The sequence below is a fragment of the Aspergillus tubingensis genome (genome assembly GCF_013340325.1).
Source record: "Aspergillus tubingensis WU-2223L DNA, scaffold_6, whole genome shotgun sequence".
NCBI lineage: Eukaryota > Fungi > Ascomycota > Eurotiomycetes > Eurotiales > Aspergillaceae > Aspergillus > Aspergillus tubingensis.
This window is the reverse complement of record NW_023336280.1, coordinates 1,712,829-1,734,318: the sequence shown is the minus strand read 5'-3', so window position 1 is coordinate 1,734,318 and position 21,490 is coordinate 1,712,829. Positions and strand designations below refer to the sequence as shown.

The following is a 21,490-nucleotide window of genomic DNA, read 5'->3' as shown; positions in this document are numbered from 1 at the left end:
ATATAGCTATTAGCTACGTCAGGTACTTCCTACGGAATCCAACAACATACTGCACAGTCACAATCAACCAACCCACCATGTCAAATCCATCTCTCTACGGACAACCACGAAACAAAAAATCATCCCAATCCGAAGCCCCCTCCGCCTCCACCCTCGCCTTCACCAGCACCCTCTCCTCCCTAATCGCCAAAGACAGCACCACCGACTCCTCATCAACCCGCGGCACCGGCCGCCCACGACCCTCCAAAGCCCCAAAATCCGATCTTTTCAGTCGCCCCAACAAAGGCGCACAGAAACGCGCCGCCGCTGACCTCCGCGACGATGACAATGCCGCTCTGCAGCAGACGCACCAGCGCACGCAGGACATCGGGGCCGTGGACGCCGCCACCCTGCACCGATCTAAGCGGCGGATGGAGGAGAAGGTGCGGATGTATGAGGACATGTCGCGGGGACTATATCTAGCCGGAGGGGAGAGTGATGATGACGAAGGGGACGATGTTGGACCGGGGGATGCGTATCTGGCGAGGTTGCGGCGCAAGGAGAGGGAAGGGTTGGTGGATTTTGATCAGAAGTGGAGGAAAGAGGATGGCGAAGGAGATGATGGGGAGGAAGATGATGCTGAGGACAATGATGATAATGCGTCGATTGTTTCCTACGAAGATGAACTGGGCCGGTCACGGCGCGGAACTCGAGCTGAGGCGGCGCGTGCGGCGGCGCTTAAAGCGGAGGAAGGGGAAGGGCGAGGGGGAAATACAGAGCGGTGGCGTCCCGCGCGTCCGGATAATTTGATATATGGGGCGACGGTGCAGGCGGAGGCGTTTAATCCAGATGCAGTGGTTGCTTCGCGCATGTCGGATCTGGCTGCGCGGAGGGATCGGTCGGCTACGCCGCCGGAGGAGATGCATTATGATGCTGAGGCGGAGGTGCGGAATCGGGGTACGGGATTCTATGCTTTCTCGAAGGATGAGAATGTGCGGAGGAAGCAGATGGAGGAGTTGCTGAATGCGCGGGAGGAAACGCAGCGGGAGCGAGACGCCAGGCGGGAAAGACGCGCGGAGCGTGAGCGGCTGAGGGATGAACGGAGGAAGAAGGTAGATGAATTAAGGGCTAAACGACGCGCGGAGATGTTCCTCGCTGACTTGGGAGACGCGGGCCTACTGGCAGGGGGCAGTGGGTAAAGGTTGATACTTTATATTTTCATCTTTGCTGCTTAGTTATGACTTATGATACCCCATTGATGATAATAATGCTAATGAATTCATTTGGTTTCAAATATCAATGGTACATGCATCTCGTCTCTAAGGGACGGAGGGTATCATGCCTGGTAAGGCAGCTTTATGTGCAGTGAGAACGTAAGGTGATCAGAAACAACAATCAAATAACAACCGTCTCATGTGACTCATTTCATCGTAAATCGTAACTCATTTGTCGTAATTGCTATATGTACTGGCGAGCCAGGACTGTTTCCTGTTCCTTGCGATAACTGATACAGAATATGCTAGATGTTGTAGATATTGTTTCCGTCGTGTTATAGATGGGCGAGTTCGGCGATCGTGTCCATGAAGCCTTGGGCATCTTTTACCTATCAGCATGTAACTCTCTTCAAGACGCGGCAGCTGCCATACCTGACTTATTCGTGAACTTCAAGATATGCTCTCCTTTAGGCGTGCGAGGTGGATTATAACTGGGAAAGGTGAAAATGACTCGACGAAGGTCACGCAATAAGATGGTTTTGGTGTCTACTCGGCGAATCCAGCCTCTGGAGCCGATATGTTCCGTTATGAAGGCAGTCCAAACGGGCATCCTATGTAAGCTGCCCAATTAGTAATGGTAGTCCGTGGGAATGCCGTCTTTCTTACCGTTTCATCTCGCCCTTGTGGACTGATGCCTGCAGACGCACGGCTCCAGACACGTTGTCTCGGTACACGCGTAAGGCGTGGAGGAAGTCATCATCGACAATTTGCCTAGAACAGTCAGTCTCCATCAGCAATATGTCATGACAGTCCCTTACCCTCCGAAATGCTCTTCCTCGTCGTCAAGTTCGTAATCACGAATGCGTTCAACAGGCCGACCAGAGTCCTGCGATCGTAGCGCTAAGAACGTGCAGAAAAAGATCACCATTTCTGCGGTATGTCAGCAATGTGCTTTTTGGCTCTGTATAGTAAGATTTGGTGACATACGCTCAATGGTGCTAAACTTAAGATTGGCCCACAGCACTAGTTCAGAGCCCCCGCGACGCCGTCGACAAATCTGCAAGCAGGAACCGATACGAACGATTTCTAGCAAGTTCAGGGGTAGGCAAGAGTAATCACTGGTCCGGGAGGTACGCCGGGATTTGCACACAATCCGTACGCGATGGTCATCTTCCCGTAGATAGAAGCAAACACGGAGATCCGAGTCACCACTAAAAGCACTAAGAGACGGTCAGCTTGTTTTGATGTCTAGCATTGGGTGAGCTCACAGTTGGAATAGCTCCTCGAACCCCTCCTCGTGAAGCCACCCTTTCACGTTACCCTTCACCTCTCCGAGGCATTTAGAGCTAAGGAATTGTCAGCTATATATTGGACACAGCATGGACTGGCTAATTTCACCTTTCACCCACGTAAGGAATTGGGGTCATCGGGTGCTCATCCAGAAATACCCGTCTGGCCCAGTGGTCACTGACAGGAGTTGAGTCTATTGACTGGCTAGTGGCAGTGGTGCTAGTAGTAGGAGAGTCTGGTGCTGAGGGCACAGAGGGTGGAATGTCAGAGAATGTGGCTGATGATGTGGATATAGGCGATTGAGGTGAGGAATGAGGAGGCCGTGCTCGCTCGTACGACCTGCGTCCGCGAGGCCTACGCCCATTGACCGGACTTCCTGGATCAGCATTGCTGCCATTGCTGCTGCTACTGCTGCTAGAGGAAGGCGAACTCAATGACATAGAACCCAAACGCGGTGCAAGTCGGCTATCCTGGTGGACCAGTAGCCCTTTGAGGTTGCTGCGAAGCGAAGCCATCAGACGAGTATCGGTTACTTCACTACATTATACTCAGTGTTAGCCAATCCGGGTTGCAACAGGAGGAGACTGGGCCACGTACCCCTTCATGATCTCACTCAAATCCCTCAGAAACGATTTGTACTTGGCTAACCGGGTGGACAAGGATTCCTGAGATTCCTCCAAGAAATGGGCTGAGATTTCCAACCATAATTGCTTGTATGCCTCACTGGGGTCGCCTCTCCGGGACTCCAAATCATCAAAGAAGTCCAGCACGTCCTCAAGGGTGTAGTTCAAGCTAGCACGGACCAATTCCAGATCAGGATGGATAGCGGATAGCCTGTAGCGGTAGGCTCGATTTCTCGCCATGCCCTCCAAGCCTTTGAGAAAGAGGCTGATTGAAAAGAGGTCGACGACGAGGCTGGTGATTTCCGTATCATGCTCCGGCAGGAGGTTGCTGAAAGAGCGGAATCCTTCAGCTACAGCCTCCGCTGTCTTGTAAGAATCATGCAAGGACATCGTGAGGGTCACCTATGGTGTTCCATGCATATATAGATAGAGGCCCGTTCCTGAGCACCACGGATGGTGACGAGAGTTATAATTACAATGGTTGTGAAGTAAGTGTAAATGAAGTATGGGGAAAGGGAGCGGCGAGGAATAACAAGCGCAGACAAGCACGCAGAGGGCCGTGGCGGGTCTTCAATTATATGGGAGACCGGAAACAAAAATGCATAAAATCAAGGGACCACGGGATAGGGCCAGACGGGAGCCGGGGAGGGGCAGGGAGAGAGACAACTCAGTAAACTACAACGATGGGGTCAGGAAGGGACCGTCTTATCGGCGGGATCAGCCCTCGGGAGGATGTTTAGACTGAAGTCTCACCAGGCAACGGACGCAGACCGAAGGAGACTCTGCAACTGGTCCAGCTCTAAGGAGTGAGAGGGCGAGAAGGTCCCATTTACCCTTGGGACGCACACAAGAAGAAGAAAAGTAGAGAAGAGGGTCGAGATCCTTCGCACAAAAGAATGGATGCAGAACAAGAATCATTCCGCAAGTGGGGCAGGGATCTCGTCGTCAATCGCCCGAAAGGGTAGCAGCAAATGCGGCTCTCTGACAGCCGGACAGTTCTGGCAATGGAGCCAGAGATGCCTCTCACTATCGTCTAACTGCCTCGGGACCGTTGACGTGTTCATGCGGCAGAGGAGGCAAGAGGCCAATAATGAGCGGTGGAAATGCATGGTGGGATTGAGCGGTGATGGCCAGGACGGTCAGGATGGCAGATGAGGTGCAACCCCGCGGCTTGTCCCCATGTTGATTTACTGCTGTGACACTCTTAGCAAGTCAGTCATTAGATCCTTGAACCGCTGATGGGAAAAGTAAAAAAAGAAAAGGGAGATGAGAGAGAAAAGCACCTATGGCATACGAAGAAGGGCATAATATCCAATGCCACATTGGATGTACATCATACGAGAGGCAGTCCGCCCCCCGATGGCTCCGGGCTTACTTGCAGGGGTCGCATTCCAGCTGGAACTTCCCCAAAACTTTATTCGACCAGTACAGACGGGCTCGGTCACGAGACTCGCTATACGGCAAGACCGACAACGCTTGTATAAGACAAGGTCCTATTCATCTCCCCCAACTTGGCGGGCTTGGTAGCGGGCGCTCATCCCTTAATATCAAATAAGCTTTCTCATGTAATATCGGCTTTGATACACAAGGCGTTCTTCCACGATTTGCAGGCACTGATATTGTGCTACCCTAGTCTTCAAAGCCGTGAATCGTTACACCCTTCAACCTGACCCCAACAGGAGTATACTCCTGCTCACGGGAGCTTGGTGGAGGGAACTGGGCTCTAGCCAGGCTAGCACGACGCTATTCTCTGGTTCCTAGCGCATCACTGATGGTCGGGCTGTCATACAACACACATTCTGTTATGTGGAGCAAATCATGGCCGATGTATATATATAAACTACCAGTAACCTCCTGGCTAGTCCCCACGAGGTACGAAGTATCTGGACTCGAATCAATAAGGGGACTAGGCCTAGCGAGTAGATAGTATCGGGGCAAGTCATGACCAAATACTACCAAATGAAACCCAAGGTAGCCCAAGGTGTGTTGTCTACGATCAACTTCAACGTTAGTATCAGCTAGTGCAGCCACGTTGTGCCCGGCAAGAGACCACCTAAAGACTGGGCAATCTCAGCAAAACCCAAGACCATTCAAACTTGCTAACACCTTTCACTTCCGAGTTGCTGCTGCCCCCACATACCAAGCTAGTACTTTAGCTCAAGCCATAGTCACCACAAGTTATAGGTGACCGCGAGCTTTCCCCGTATCCACTCGGAATTGCGTAGACCAAGGGGTAGGACCAAACCAGGTAGATATCGGAGCTCAGCAATTCAAGAACCCGTCGTTATCTTATCTTATCGCACCAATCGTCTCGCTGATAATGATGACCTTTCCAAGGCTGCTTTGATCGAGTACAAGCTCAATTCAAACCAGAGACAAGGGAAAAGGTATATAAGTACTTTGGCAGTTGGAGATAACCCTTTCTACACGTGGGAATGCACGGCAGCCCAACTGGATAGTAACCATGCTGCCAAGATATGCTGTTAAGGTCGTTGCGCACACACACACTGGAAAGTTATCAAAGGAGCCAGCGGTGCTGTACTCACCCACAGGTTACTGGCATTTATACATGTTGGATGCTGGTTTCCATAAGGTCCCACTTTTAATGGTCATTAATCTGAACAATATACTTGCTTCATATACATATGCTCATGGAAATTGCTACCACGCACAATAGCCATGGCCAACAACCACCAAATACTAGCATTAGAACTAGGACCTGATTTGCTTAAGGGAGATACTGCACAGTAGCTGCAGACGCGACAATACATCCCCGGATGCGATCCGAACACACGCACCGTGTACCTTTGCCACCTATGAGTTGTACGAACGCTTTAATGCACGGAAACTGTTTGATAGTTGCCTTGGGTAGGCATACATAAGTTGGATGTCAAGGTGCACTGGTTCCCCTTCTGTCCATCCATCCTCAAGATGCCAAGTGGATGGCACGGCCTTCCCTGCTACCTTTTTGATCCAGGTATGAGCCAGCTACTACTTCGTACTGAGTGGCCACATCTTCAGAGTGTGGATGGTCCGGTATCTAACGAGGCCTAAGGCACCAAGGCTGCAACCGGAGATATCGGAAGCCCGACGCGTCCAACACGTAAACAAGCTGTCGCCCCGCGTCACCCCAGGAGCTTGGGCCACTTTTGCAAACAGAGTCTTCCCGCCGTCTCCAGAAGATGAAAACAATGTGTCCTGCAACGCTATGAACACTACGGAGTACAACTGGGGCATAGATTCGTCATGATATCATACTAGAAAATAGGATGGCATAAAGCAAGACCCACGAAAGGCCGAGGACAAGGATGTGGTTGATTAGGCTAGTATACAGCAGATATTGGTCGCCTAACATCACTTCTGCAGCTTCAATTCATATTTCACCATAGGTACTCGCAAGGTTTTCCCGTCGTTGTGAAATTCAGCGCCGGGCACCTCTTCAAGTCAAATTCGTCCCAAAGCCGCCAGTCCGTACAGTAAAAATTTCCCATCGAGAATCCTTCATAACAGAAAATCAAGAGTTACCGCCATCATCCCATACCAGAAGCCATTGAGTAGATAAAGAGAAAATATAAGAAGCATCAATTACAAGGCAGACAATCAGCGGAATAAACGACACGAAAAACGCCAATCGGCCAGACACACAAGACCCATGAAGAGAGGGAAACCCTTAGGATGATTCCTCGTCCTCCTCAGCAGCCGCCTGTTTGAAGTCTATTAGCATGGGCTGATAAAGAATAGGCAGGGGTGTTGACTTACATTGTAGCTGGCCTTCTCGTCTTCGTAACGCTTCTTATCAGCGGCAGCCTTCTCCTCGTAAGGGCGACGATCGGTGTCGCTCAGAGCCTTCCACCGCTCTCCGAGCATCTTGCCAACCTGGCCTGCATGAGGTTAGACACCAAGCTTTCCATTCAAGGTCCAGGGAATGCAACTTACCGAAAGAGATGCCGGGGTTCTCCTCGCGAACCTTCTCACGGTTGTCGTTGGCGAAGAACATGTAGGCAGAGAGACCACGCTTGGGGGCGTTGGGGTCTGTACCATGCATTAACATATGTTTCAGAGATAGAGGGAAACATACATACCCTTCTTTCTGCGCTCAGTGCCACGGGTCTTGGTGGTCTTGCGGGTGGTCTTCTCCTTAGGCATTTTGATTATTGAGCTCTATGCAATCGTTAGAACGTGGAAGTTGGCTTCGAGTGATGCAAGCAGAATGAACCAGAAGTGAAGCAGGAAGTGACCCAGTCGACACCAAAAGCAACAGGAAAAAGGACAGCGACAACAATATGATGATTAAGGAGCACAGGAAGTGATGCGACAGAGTGCGCAGTGCAAGTGGTGGTTGGTGGAACGGATAAGCAGTGGTTTGCGCGCGCCCAAACAAGAGGGATCGCGGTCGCAAGTCAAATGACACCAACAGGGAAAAGGCGCGCAGGAGAGCAACTTACTCAATAATTGAGTCTGAAAAAAACGGAAGTTGTGGATTTGAAGGTCGCAAATTTGACCTGTGGAGGATAAGACGGCTTTAGGTCAGTTCACTGCTACTAGAACTATATGATGGCTGTAGCAGAGGCGCGACAGCGAGGTCGCGCAAACAGGATGAGAAAATCAAGGGAAACAGATGATCAGAAGAAGCTTCTGAAAAGGAAAACAACTCTGTTGAAGGAGAAAAAAAGATTGCGTTGGTGTTGTAGAGACAATGCTGAAGAGCGGAATGTTTATTAGGGAACCCACCAGTGCGGTATATGCAGTACTTTTTTGTATGGGAGAGAGAATTGTATGGGAGGAAGCGTAGTGAGAGTAGGTAGAGAGTGAATGAGAGAGGGAGAGGGGGAGAGCAGTAGTAGTAGGAAGAAGAGCGAGGGAAGACGGGAAGGCGGGCCATTACCTACCTGACCTCGCTCACACTTGGGAAGGGGGGAAGTGGGCAGCACAGCAAGGGAAAGCGAGTAGGTCTGCTGGCTGCGACTGGCTGGCCGCCCGCTGGAGCATGGTCAGTATTGTATCATACCGGTCACGTACCGTCATCTGCCTCTTTCCCGGCAACGCTCGCTGGCCGCGTTCTGGACGACTCTGTCGTGCTGGGTCACTGAATGGCCTGCAAGTTTGCAGAGCCTTTCCTTAGCAAGTCGAATGCCACTCAATGGTGTAATCCAGACTTCGCCTGTTAGACAAGATGGAGCTCTCTACCGAACATTGCGCTGATGGAGGTCCACTGTTAGTTGCCGTACTGAACTTTACCATACCACCTCAGTACCCCATTTTGCGCCACTATTAGGTGGATAATTTGGCCTTGGGTAAAATACATGGCGGTATCATGAGGGGGTGTGGTGCTGGTAACCTGGAAACTACCGGTCGTACCGTATGTTGTTACTCTTTTACTGAGTCTAACCAGCAGTGCTAGTATCTACGGAGTCCTCCGTACTAGGTAGTACCTTTCCTTCTGTGCAGCACCTTGAGTCTACCTAGTCCCGTGCGTGGCTCGTAGGTTCAATCGTTGCTACCAAAAAAAACCATATATATCAGCAAGACACTATTGAAATACAAGAGCTATTTTATGTGTTTCGCTATCATGAAAAACATCTATATTTTTAATTTTTTATTTTGTTCTGTTATTTTTGTTGCATGGACACCTTAACTTTGTTTGATGCCGACTACTCAGCGTTAGGTACCGTGTACCTCGGAGTACTTGCGCGATATTTGAAGATAAACCCGCGCAGGGAATTCTCCGCCCTCCCATACAGGCGGTTTATCTTAGGCAGTGCTGCGTCCTAGTAGACTTTAGTAAGATTGTTTCTGACATACTTTAGGGCGTATGAGGCGAGTATCCTGTATCAGTTCCTGTCCGAGGTCCCGCTTCCCGTGTAGTTACGTGTGTTGAAAGGGGAAGGACTCGTCACTACATGGAAAGGCTCATCCCTGGTCAGTGACTGTGAGATGTGTCTACTAGACTCCTATAGACATAATCAGTAGTGGTACGATGTGGATACCTTACAGCTTCCCTTGCACAATAGAACTTTTATAGGCCCGAAGATGGGCTCGAGCGAGTTGCTGAGGCTAACCATGCCATTGCCGAGTGACACTGAGGAACGCTCATCTCCTAGCATATCGACACTCCCCCAATAAAAACGGGGAACCGTGAGAGTGATGTAGTGATGAGAGCAGAAGTGTTACCAGATAGATTAATCAACACCATTAGTTCGGTCATTCCAGGGACATGTGCAGCCTACCTATCCGCATGGCGGGCTAGGAGCTAACTATTTACCTCTCATTATTTCGGAGTAAGCAGTAATTGTTTGGTTACCGCTCCTAGCAAATGTACCAGTCACAAAGCAGACCTGCTTCAAGATCACCCACTAATTCCATGCCAGGGTCAGAAAGTACGCCAATTCCCGAGTTCACGGACTTCTTCAGTGGCTCACCCCAGGCTATCTGCGCAGGGAATACCTTGACCTCAAATCACCCATGATTTTGGGCCCTACTCCCGTAGGTATCTGCCGTAGGTCAAGTTGTGTCTGTTATCATTAAGTACAAAGTAGGCTGTAACTCAACACTGACAAATCTTCTCCACCGCGAAGGATAGAAACAAGATACCAAAAGTGTTGCGACATGTTTGCTTGTTGACTATTGCTAGTCCCAGACATTAAAATAGACGATCGTAATGATCTATTGCAAAGGTCTGCATAGATTGTTCGCCCAAAGGGAGGTGCTGCTGATGCGACTTCGTAAATGCCACCGCATTCCCGTCACTAAGAGCACCAGCGAAAAGTTACCGGCAAAATACTGGATCCTGTAATGATCGGACGCAACCATCCTTCTACTGATACCTGCCGATTACTCTCTGTATTGTAAGCTGCACTGTATTCTTAATAATGGTGAGGGGGTCGTTGACGCTGTTATTTGGTTCTCGGTGGAAACACCGGCTCCTCTTTGGTCTGGCTACCCTCCCCTCACGGAGCGCTCATTGCTCACATGCACTCACTTTGCCTGGTCGGCGTTCGAGGGTAAACACAGATGGCATACATGCGTAAGCGCCGTTGTTGATTTCCGGCTGTCATCCCCCCTTTGTCTACTGCAAGGGTTGCAGCTTATTTCGGACTGGCTTGTTGATTTTTTCCGTCTGCTTCCCAAATCCTAGACTTTGTCAGTAAGCTCTGTGGACACGGTATGACGAACACTGTTTGCCTTTGCCCGGGTGGGCCATGATGTCACGTGGGTCGCACTACCTATCCTTCCAACACCCCGGCTGAGGAAGTGATTGCAGTCGTGATTTTCAGATTTTCAGCTTACCCTGGTGTTGTGCCGATTACTAAGCTTTCCTGAATGTCTCCGCGACATTGAGGGAAGGCGAGGATTTGATCAATCACAAACTCAATTTACCCTCAAAGAGTGAGGGAGACAGAATAACATTTTCATATCGACTATAATTTGATTCAAGGGTATATCTCATAACGCCCATCCAAGTAACTGTAATATACCAACCCACTACATCAATCATCAGATTCGTCAAGTACCAGAGCCATGAGCCTTTCGTCTTCAGCCCAGTTCACTCCACTACCGACAACCATCCCGCTTGCGATGTTTTTCATAGTCTCCCATTTAGTTTTGCTTTTCCTGCGATCCGCATCTAGCTGATCTAGCTGGGCCTTGAGCTCCGCGTCTTCCAAATTCTCTCTCCATGATTCATCATCTTCCGTAAGAGCTAACAGCTCACGGACCAGCTCTTGGTTTTGCCGGTGGATCTGTGAATTTTCTACCTCCAGGCTGGAAAGCCTTCGAAGAGTTGCACTGTGTGCAGTATTCAGGTTTTCATGCGCTAAAGATAGCAAATCACGACGATTAATGAGCCGTAGGAGAGCCCTGTTTCTGGTAAGTAAGGAGAAGATAATTAAAGCGCTCCAAAAATAGGAAAAGCAGCAAGTAAATGCAAAAGGTGTAATGGAGTAGGAGAAATGTATGCAGAAGACAATTAGTAAACTTACTGTTCAGCTGGCGTCGACGCTTTCAGATGAACAGCCTTGAGGATGGGATCAGTCATAAGAACCGTGCCAACGGCTTTCCTCCTGACTGTATAAGTCGCCCTAGCTTCCAGAAGCTCACGCTCGGCGACGGCTAGTTGCTCTTCAGCATTGTCTCCAGATAGCAAATCCGTGTCTGTATCAGGCATAAGAATCAATTCTAGATCGAATACAGATAATAATTTGTTGCTCCAGCAACATGGACACCGACCTTGTTCTAGTAGCGCTTTCTCCAATTGCTGTTCCTGGATCTGCCGATAAAGCTGCAGGATCAAGGCCTCTTTGTCGGACAAGGTTACGGTATCGCGAGGGTCGTCGGTCGCGAGGTCCAACAACGACACCTCACCTGGGTTCAGGTGAGGCAGGGGACGGACCTTTTCAGATGTCATAGAACGCGACCTCGTGGCAAGTCGGGGAAATGATCGTGTGATTGGAAAAGCCCAGCATGAATGGATCATGGATTGCTGGTTCCCGACCTTTAGCGGTAGGGCGGTGGGGATCCCGGGATGCGGTGGGCGGTTCCGGCGCGATATCAGACACCAAACCGACCAAACGCAGCCTAGACCGGGGGAGCTCTTTGGGCCTGGATGCCTGTGCAGCCTCACTACTTACTTACTTGCACTATATGACTACCTTATCATCTCCCCTCCCGCATTCCTCTCCAGTCAACTTTGGAGCTTTATTGCTCGTCTTGTGAGGAGGGGATGTCTCTGCACATCTACATAGCTCACACCGGTGAGCATTTTGTTACCGATACAGCGTCCTTTGCCTCGTATGCCCCCTTCGCCCTGCTTTCCCATCACCGCCCCTTGAGCCCGGCCCGACCGTTCCTATCATCTCCCTCTCTTACCCCCGGTGGACGCTAGCTAATATCATCGACTTTCTCTCAGTCCGGATGCAGTACGATCATGGGTGGCCCCGAAGACTTCGATCCCGCCTCAACGGCAGATCTTAATGACTGCTCGTGGGAAAAACGTCAAGACGCTCGCCACGGAGGTATGGTTACGTCGGACACTCAAGCAAGAAGTTTGTGCTAAATCCATCAATAAACAGAGTGAAATCTTTGTCTATGACAGGAAATACGTCAGCGATCCCAACAGCGTTCAGATCTCGGAGCTACCCCCGCCACATCCACTGCACGTCGATAACCCGCCCGATACCCTCACAAACCAGAACGACCTACAAGCATGGAGGAATCTCTATCTAGCAAGGAGGACATGGGCAGCGAACCTCACAGAGCGGTGCGAGTCAGCGGAAAAGCAGATACATGAACACAACGAGCGCACTGATATCATCAACCGAGCTGCAAGTGTAGCGCTCGAGAACCTCAAAACCCACGTCGGTACTCTAGAACACAAATTTCAAGAGGCTCAGTCCTTTGCCAATGAACTTCTAAGTCAACAGCAAGCAGCACTCAATGGATGGAAGAGGGCACTGTCAACTCTAGATAGCATTCCAGCTCGCAAGGACTTCCCCTTCCTGGGCCGTCCGTCAACACCGACGAAAGGCAGAGGCCAAGCGATGGGTACACTACAAGACTACGTGGATACAGCGGAGGTACAGAGGGCTGGCTCGGAAGCCCCAGAGATACTTGCGCGCTTTGCTCACCAAGTTAGCACTATCGAGAAAAATGTTAGTGAGATTGCTACAGATACCCAACGCCTGATCGATGAAGCCTTTCCTACAAGTGTTGAGCCCGTGGATGGACTTTTACAAGAAATGGAAACAATTTCGAATAAGATACAATCCGACTACGAGCATGTTCTGGCCTTGCCTAATAATTCGAAGACATTGGCGAACGTTTCTAGGCTCGCTCTCAGCCATACAAAGGACCTTCTACCGTCGTTACTGGATGTTAGCAACGAAATACAGGCTGGCCAGGAAGAAGCTGTGAGACGATATAATGCGGCAGTGAAAGCTTCGTCGAGTCATATGCGACTTATATCTTCTATCGAGTATCGGCTCGCCGAAACTCTACCTCAGATCAACAGTCTTCCCCTGCAAAGCGAAGCATTTGACGTCATTTACACGGTCTTCCATATGCCTATGATCTATGGGTCGGTTCTGATCGAGGCTGTGCGACGTCGCGAGTTCAATGATAAAATGAAGAACGACTCGCTGACTTTAGCGGAAGAAATGTCTGTATTCCGGGAAGAGGAGCAGCGTCGAAGGAAGAAATGGCTCAAAAATATGGCGGATTTTATTTCTATCTCCGATGCCACGACCCCGGGCATCGAAGTGAATCTACGGGGTCAGGAGCAGGAATGGCCTACCGTTAGTAGGAAAGAGGTTGAGTCGTATATCGAAGACCTGAAAGATAAACCTGACATGGAAACTCACGCTCAGGAACTGATACAGCGCTTCAAAGAGCTTGATGCTCCGACACGGATGCAGCGTCGCAGAGCAAAAGCTTTCAAACAGGGAAGTCTCTTTGACTTGAGCCGGAGTTCGCTTTTACTGCGCAGTGACGATATGGTCAGAAGTCTAAAAGATGAGAAAGTCAAGCTTGAAGATAGGTTGAAAGGCTCTGAGAGCCGTATTCGAAAGTTAGAGGATCTCCTTCATCGTCAAAGTCACATGAGTCGACCCTCCAGCGGCAATTTTTCACTTGATTTTCCCAGCTCACCGGCGTCGCCTCACCCTGACTCACTTTCGAGGAGATCTTCGGTCTCTTCTAGGCGGATGTCTGCAAATCAAGCTCCAGAGGAAAAAGCACTCGTACAGCGCATCACTCGCCTGGAGGCCGAGTTAGCGGCTGAGCGAGACACGGTGCAACGACTTCAAAAGGAGGCACATGCCGAGCGGCAGTCTAATACTGACAAGATACAAGAAGCCCAGTCAACGAAGAAAGATCTCATTGGCAATCTCGAAGCGCGGCAACGTGAGTTCGATGACGAGCGCAGATTTCTGGAGGGTGAATTAAAGAGGCTTCGGATCCGGACTGAGGAGCTAGAAGAAGAGGTGGACAGAAATCTCGACAGTCGCGAACACGAGAAACAGGACGCTGATGAGCGTATACATCATCTTGAAATGGAATTACAAGATGTCCATGCCCGAGCTGAAGAAGAAATGAGGAAAGCAAATGAAACGATTGGACAGTTGCAATTTGAGAAGGGCGCAGGAGAAACCCTCCGGACCCGTATTGAAGAGCTGGAAAACCAGGTGGCCGAGAATGAAAGGAAAGAAAACGACAACAAACACGCTTTGCAGGTCGCTTTTCTTAACCTGTCTCCCGGTGGCTCTGTTCCCACCGAATTCCCGAATATCATCAAAGCAATTGAGGTTCTCTCCGAGGGGCTGACAATTCATGCCAAGAATGCGGAGGAGAGTGCTGCAAAAGCTTCAGCGGAAAGCAAGGTGCTCGAAGAACGTCTGAGTCAGATAGAGTCTGAAATGGAGGATTTGAGAAAGACTGTGGCCTCACGAGAGACAGAACTTTCCCGAGCTCACAACGAAGTGGCTGAAGGAAAATCAAAGCTGAGCATTGTGACCTCAGAGTTGGAGGATGAGCGATCAAAACTCATCGCTTTACAGTCCCAGTTTGCTGCGGGCGAGACCGGATCCGATGCTCTGCGGGAGCGTGTTACTGAAGAAGAACGGAAGTTAACCAATCTGGCCCAGAGGCTAGCTGAGGTTGAGACATTGGCTCGTCAATCTGAGGAAGAAGTTACTACCTGGAAGAAGAAGGTTGAAGCAATGTCCGAGGCGGAGCAGCAAGCTACTGTACGGTTCGAGACTTGCGGAGTCAGGTTCCAGGAGTTATCAAAGCAGCTTTTCGCACAAGTGGAGAAGCTGGAGCACATGCTGGAACAACTAGGATTTACTATCGTTCGTCAAGAGGGTGACATAGTCGTCCAGAGATCATCCAAGGTCAATGCACTCTCTAGCACCGGTGACAGTCTTAGCCAGTCGGGAGTGGTGTCTGTGCGACCGGACGCAAGCCTCCTCGATTGGATGCATGCCGATAGCAAGGAAGAAGAAACAGACAAGTTCATGGCTTTTGTGGAATCCTTATATCAATTCGATGTGGACATCTTCGGCGACGCGGTTGTCAAGCGTGTGAAGGATATTGAAGTTCTTGCTCGCAAGTGGCAGAAAGAAGCCCGTGGATACCGAGACAAGTACCATCGGGTTCAAAGCGAAGCCCATGATAAAATCGCCTATCGGTCCTTCAAGGAAGGGGATCTTGCACTATTCTTGCCCACCCGCAACCAAGCCATCCGGTCATGGGCTGCATTCAACGTTGGCGCACCGCACTATTTCCTACGCGAGCAAGATGCACACAAACTCCAAACCCGGGACTGGCTGCTTGCCCGAATTACCAAGATCGAAGAACGCGTTGTCGATCTCTCGAAGTCGATGAACGGTGCCAATCCTGACCGCCGTTCCATTGGCGAAGTCAGCGATGGCACCTCACTTGATGATGAAAACCCGTTCGAGCTGTCTGATGGTCTCCGCTGGTATCTTTTAGACGCTACGGAAGAAAAACCAGGCGCCCCAGCGACTCCGGGCCTAGGAAAGAGCACCGTTGCACCAGCACACGTAGACGCCAAAGGCAGCATTCGCATGAAACGCACGTCAGTTGGTGGGAACATTGCCAAAACGTTGACCAAGAGCCTAGACAGCCGACGGAATAGTTCCAATTCTAAGAAAGGGCATTCCTCAACTCCTTCACAACGCGGCAACGAATCAACAACAGACCTAGCAAGACTAGCTGAACAAGACACTGCTGCCAGCTTACACTCACGGGAGGCAGCCCCGAAACCCGATGAGGTTCGCCGCAACCCTCCTCAGGGCCCGTGAAAACCGCGGCCCGAATTTTCTTTCTCTCCTGAACGGAGCTGACGGACCGTCAATAGGGCACGGAACGAATTTACAAGGGCCACCAACGTGCAATCTCCGAGGGTAGAGTGTCACCTTCATCTCCGCGTGTTGATAACCTCGACGCTTCATCTATGCACTCGGCCCGCCGCTCGACTCCTAGATACCGCCCCTGGGAGAGACTCTGGTCCGTTGATTATCTTCTGGAGAGTGGTGGGAGTGGTCGCTGAGCATAGGGTATCCGGCATGCCCTGCAATAGGAATATTAGGCAACTATCACGATACATGATTCAAAGGACTCAATGGTTGAATTGGTTGACACATATTAGTCTCAACAGATGGATCAGGCCACGGCTGCCTGAATGATACCCGGATATATGAATAATTTGCCTTATGTCTCATTCGCTCCTTATACTCGTATGAAGTTGCTCTTTTCGTTCATGCATTCGGCTATTTGAGTTATACCAAGCGAATTATTGTTAAGCCCAGGATTAGATGTGCATATTCCTAGCCTCTTTATTGCTACGACACTACGTGGATTATAAACAGATTGAAATACAATTCGCCATCTGGCACCCATTCATAAAGCACCGACAACGCCTGGTATTCCTCTGGATCTTGTAGAATGAATATTAGCATAAGAACTAAGTTAGAAGTTAGATGCTAAGACACTGCCACTTGAATGGACGGGTACATAAAGCTAGTTTATAAGCTGAATCGGAAGAAGTTGAAGCCAAAGTGGAAGAATTACTGGAATGACGCCAGTATCCGGCTAACCCGATCGGGCAACGCAGCAGTACCGCGGGCGGAGCTCGTCGTTGCGCTTGTTGCTCTGTTGCTGGGGAGCGTTGATCTTGCGAGCTCCTCATTCACTGCATTCCTTGCCCACCATCTGCCCCTGGCTTCTTTGTGTTAGTCGCAAGGAGCGGATTGGCCGAGCCTGTCTCTCATCATGCCTGCTACCCCCGAGCGCAGGAGCGACCGAGGGGCGTTGGCGCGTCGCAACCGCGAATACCCCCAGGACCAGCAACTCTCCCCCTTTGGACGAGCTCGCCATACTCGTCTCACGGATAATTTTGACGCGTCATTTGTACCTAATACCTACCAAGACTACAATAGCCGACAGCATCGGCGGAACTTCAGCCAAACTGGATCAATCCGTGCCGCTTTCAATTACACTTCGCGTCTACACAATATGTCGGATCACGAAGCCGCCGCATACACCCACGGCACGCCAAATCGGAACAGAAGACAGAGTTTCAACTTTACGTCCCCCGAGTCCAACCCACCGAATGAGTTAGCGGAGGCATATCGGCAAATCGATGATGCGGGGAGCCTGGCTGACCTCGACCCCGACGATGAAGACTTCAACATTTCGTTGCGTGACAGTCGCAGCAGACGCTCATCGTCAGCATCGAGACTGAGGGGAGACGATCTGTTTGCGGCAGCCGATGCGGATTTTTTGAATGAGATTTCGGATGACGGCCTCCGCCGAAAATTAGTCAACCATGTCGAAGACGAAAAGCGGTTGAGACGGGCCACATCCAGCCGGTCTCCTGTGCTGAGCAACGCAGGGACGCCAAACCCTCTCACATCGGAGAACCTGCAACGGCGCGAGGAAGAGGAAGAACAGCAATATTTGGAAGAGGAAGAAAACGATGGATTGAGACCCTCTCTAAACCTCCCATCGAACTGGGGAAGCCGGGCAGCTCATCGCCGTGACTGGTTGAGGAAAATGACACGGCGCACAGAGCTTCCAGAAAACCCTGCGGTGAGGGCGAAGGAGACATCACCCCCAAGGCTCAAGTTTGACAGAGACTCGCACCTCAACCATACGGAACCGACCCATGTCGAGAGCACCACGCCAGCCGGACGTCCGTCAAACAGATACAACAGGATCCCATTATCCGATGCGCAGAACAAGCTCTCCGAACAAAAAGCGGACAAGTTGACTGATGGTGATCCAATACCAAATACGCCTATTGTGGTCTACAAGAATTCAACATTCACGAAGCGAAGCCCAACGAAGAGAGACTCGCAGGATTTACTTCGGAAACTATCGAGAACAGAATCTCCAGGCCAACGGAACGAACTCAAAACCCCGGAGGCTCAGAAATATCCCGAGCGACGTATCTACGACAAGACGCCTGTGGTGACGGGGGCATGGATCGATACTCCGGTAACTGAACGGGTGGAACGGGTCAACGAGCTCCCGGAGCATCTCTCTCGGGATATAGCACCATCACCTCCGAGGAATGAAAGGTTCGAGTCGTCGTTGGTGCCCTCGCATACTCGACAAGCTTCACAATCACACGAATTTGAAGAAAGACGCTTAAGGGAGGAAAGAGAGAGAGAGGAGCAGGAAGAGAAGAAACGGATGGAGCAACAAGATAGGGAACAGAGACTGAAAGAGGAGAGACAAAAGGAGGAGCAGCAGAGGGAAGAAAAGGAACGGTTGGAAAGGGAGAGAGAAAAGGAGAAGGAGCGGGAAAATGTGGAAAAACCGGCCCAGGAGAAACCCGAGAAGAAAGCTGAGCACGATCAGTCGGGGAAGTCGAGTGGAAAGGCGAAGTCCAAGGACAGAGCACCGCTGATCAAACCGGATCTGCCAAAGAGTGCTCTCGAGACAGTGTTGAAGGATTACAAGGACCACAAAGAATCACTAGATGTCGGTGACGATACGATTGAATCACTTCAGGACATCATCGACGGGCAGCCTGGTGCGCTAAAGACCGAGGACGAGGACGATGCTGCATACGAGAAAGAAATATTGAAGAAGCTGGAACTTGCTAGTTCCGGGGATAAAGAAACGGTGGACCTGGACCGGCTAAATGAGAAGTTGAAGTCGCTAGCGGACAACATTCAAAAGGTCAAAACAGGGTTGGACGGCTTGGAGGTCCAAGTATCGCGAGATGCGGACACGCTTGCCGCAATACCGTCTCCCCCGAAAGGCAAACGAAGCAAGAATCACATCTGCGAAAATTGTAACGGGGAGAGTGATAGTCGTGTTTACGCGTTGGTAACCCTTCCACGGCTATGGAGACGAAGCCCTGTTTCCGGACGCATACATCTTACGCGTCTAGGATGGTGCTCTCTGATCCTGCTCTTGTGGTTCTACTCTGAATCGACCATGTGCGATTTTTACTGCCACCCTTCGATCTCAGAAACCTGCCAGGGAAACTGCCTCCTTCCGGATGCTCCCCGTTTCCCGTACGTGATACCGACAATGCTCTGGCGCTGGCTTCACTTGTCTTCGATATTCACCCCTCTTTGGACTCTTGCTATTGCTTTGTCTAGGCTTATTGCACAGATGCTGGGCTTCTGGGACGGGTACGTGGAAGAAGAGCCTATTCCGGTCAATTTGACCGGCGAGATCCGCATACATGGTCGTACGATCAATATCCCAACGGCCGAAGCTACGTCTCGAGGCTTCTTCTCCCCGCAGAAGTTGTGGCCTGGAAAGGGACAGCCGATTGTTCCACAACCAGTTCCTGAGTTAAAGGTGGAAGTTGAGGATATGTCTGGCCGAGCATCCTCGTGGGATGACGATGGATCTATGGATGATGATGAATATATTTAGGAGTTTGGTTTGTCTTCGGACTGGTCAGGGCGTTTGGGATGTTACTGGCGTTACTACAAACGGCGGACGGGATCTATACCTAGGTGGCTAATGGAGTATTGATTATAAGCAACAAATATATTGGTTCATCTTCTACTACTACTAATCTATGTGTAAACCACTAAACCCACTCTTATCTAAGGTTATCGCGATCTGCAAGGAGCCGCGGCTAGCTCTTCGCAGTTAGTGCATTGCTAAATGCGGCATTTATTGCCTCCTTGCATTTGCAGTATATTCTTCATAGTACTGATGTGAATTCTGCCGGAGATTGGGGAATAGAAGGAGTGATAGAGAAGATGTCATAATTCACATATCATACAAGTGATAGACGGGTCCTTGATATAAAAAGCCCTTTCAACTTCCTCCACCTTCTTCCTCCCAATCCTATCCAACCACCCCCTTCTACTCACCTCTCCATGACACGAAGAGGTCAAATTACCTCAGATCAAGATACATCAAAGACACATCTGGTACTTTTTCATAGATTCAATTAGACACCGAAGATATCTGGTTAGCCAATACCCCACAATATACTATGAAACTACTGCTATAGCCAACCAAAAGCCCACCCTTCAGAGCTATAGCACAATCCAGCCCTAACTCATTATACAAACCCAACCCTGCTGTCAGAAACTCTCAGGAATATCAATCGAAACTTAAGACGTGACATTTCCCAAAATATAAAGGCATCAAAGGCGCAATATGAGTCGCCGTAAATCATGCTTAGAAGTCTCGTTACATCGACTCAACCTCCTCCAGCTCCATGGGGGTTGTGCTTTCCTGGGTAACCGATACAGAGCAAAGAAGCGTATCTTACACTAAGCAGTGGAAGCTAAGGCATGCTGGCTGCGTTGGATGCTCCGCACTTATAGACGCTTTACGCTGTCACTTTCATGAGAAGTTAGATCAGATACCTCCCGGTCGACGAAGTAATGTTGGATACAGGCCTGGGACCGGACAAGGGAAAGCGCAAGCGCAAGCGGGCACAATATACAACCGTCTCGGGAATCAAGGAAGAGGGCCACGCCTGGCTCACTGATATCTTGGCTGGTTATTAGAAGTTCTTACTTTCAAGACAGACTGGGAATTAAACGTTTACGCTCGAATTGAATGTGAGCAGGGGCTTACTTGGGTTAAACATGGGATAGGACGATCTTTCCTCATTATAGGGCTGCGATACTCCATATAGGATTTCAGCTCTGACAAATGCCTCCACCATGGCTAACTGGTAAAATATGCTGGCTTTATGACGGGGCTGGTTAAATATAGATATCTACGTCTTCAACATCATAGAAGGAGCTATAAATGGGACAATAACTGTCCTTATGCAGCATACAATCCGTTCTATATTGTCCGTTCTGTCTCACTCCACTGTCGATGAGCTGGGGTGACCGAGAGATTGTTTGATATCCTTGCAAGTAGGATTTCGGCCGCCCCATAGTTGGCAAAAGTTGCCTCTGAACTTTACGCTAATCAGCCTATTGGTCAAAGTGTCAAACAAGTGCACGACCGGCTATATTTCCTGTCATCGCCTTTTATCAGCATCGGGAAATAGGAAGGAGATGTCAATAAGACTCAACCATCAATAAGCAGCATTTTTCGTTCCAGTTTAGCTGTAAGAACAAACAATATCCAACTTTGCTGTTCAGGCTTCTGTAGCCGAGATGAGTGCAGGATGACACATAGACAGACCAAGTCCGTTGTGGACAATTCTTGGTCTTCTCCTTTCGTTCCCTCGGACAGCTTACAGAGACCGAAAGCACACCCTCAGTTTTAGGGTATTCCGTTTCAATGGATTCACCAGCCAGTCCGAAAAGGCACATCTAATGAGCAGTATCATCACCAATACATCTAGTGTTGCCAACATTGTTACTTCTGCTAGTTAATGTAGAAATAACTATCATGTCCACATTCACAACTACATTCCAT

The 21,490-nt window shown here is 50.0% G+C and overlaps 6 protein-coding genes across 6 annotated transcripts; 3 read left to right on the top strand and 3 right to left on the bottom strand.

Moving 5' to 3' along the window:
* Positions 1–77: 77 nt before the first annotated feature.
* On the top strand, positions 78–1,178 carry AtWU_04342 (CCDC174 family protein; the record flags this gene model as incomplete). Its single annotated transcript, XM_035499453.1, has 1 exon — positions 78–1,178. The coding sequence occupies one exon, from the start codon at positions 78–80 to the stop codon at positions 1,176–1,178; it is 1,101 nt and encodes a 366-aa protein (XP_035355346.1).
* A 350-nt stretch (positions 1,179–1,528) lies between these two features.
* On the bottom strand, positions 1,529–3,496 carry AtWU_04341 (uncharacterized protein; the record flags this gene model as incomplete). The annotated part of the gene is made up of 8 exons (XM_035499452.1): positions 1,529–1,575; positions 1,626–1,804; positions 1,860–1,964; positions 2,012–2,123; positions 2,181–2,413; positions 2,462–2,539; positions 2,592–3,020; positions 3,081–3,496. The coding sequence occupies 8 exons, from the start codon at positions 3,494–3,496 to the stop codon at positions 1,529–1,531; spliced, it is 1,599 nt and encodes a 532-aa protein (XP_035355345.1).
* Positions 3,497–6,776: 3,280 nt separating this feature from the next.
* nhp6 (high-mobility group nucleosome-binding protein) lies at positions 6,777–7,252 on the bottom strand (the record flags this gene model as incomplete). Its single annotated transcript, XM_035499451.1, has 4 exons — positions 6,777–6,809; positions 6,866–6,987; positions 7,043–7,138; positions 7,189–7,252. 4 exons carry the CDS (start codon positions 7,250–7,252, stop codon positions 6,777–6,779), a joined length of 315 nt encoding a protein of 104 aa, XP_035355344.1.
* A 3,341-nt stretch (positions 7,253–10,593) lies between these two features.
* On the bottom strand, positions 10,594–11,510 carry AtWU_04339 (centromere protein H; the record flags this gene model as incomplete). Its single annotated transcript, XM_035499450.1, has 3 exons — positions 10,594–10,963; positions 11,086–11,257; positions 11,333–11,510. 3 exons carry the CDS (start codon positions 11,508–11,510, stop codon positions 10,594–10,596), a joined length of 720 nt encoding a protein of 239 aa, XP_035355343.1.
* A 565-nt stretch (positions 11,511–12,075) lies between these two features.
* Positions 12,076–16,172, top strand: atg11 (autophagy protein ATG11; the record flags this gene model as incomplete). Its single annotated transcript, XM_035499449.1, has 3 exons — positions 12,076–12,117; positions 12,175–15,894; positions 15,981–16,172. The coding sequence occupies 3 exons, from the start codon at positions 12,076–12,078 to the stop codon at positions 16,170–16,172; spliced, it is 3,954 nt and encodes a 1,317-aa protein (XP_035355342.1).
* Positions 16,173–16,894: 722 nt separating this feature from the next.
* AtWU_04337 (uncharacterized protein) lies at positions 16,895–19,522 on the top strand (the record flags this gene model as incomplete). Its single annotated transcript, XM_035499448.1, has 1 exon — positions 16,895–19,522. The coding sequence occupies one exon, from the start codon at positions 16,895–16,897 to the stop codon at positions 19,520–19,522; it is 2,628 nt and encodes an 875-aa protein (XP_035355341.1).
* Between the last annotated feature and the right edge of the window lie 1,968 nt (positions 19,523–21,490).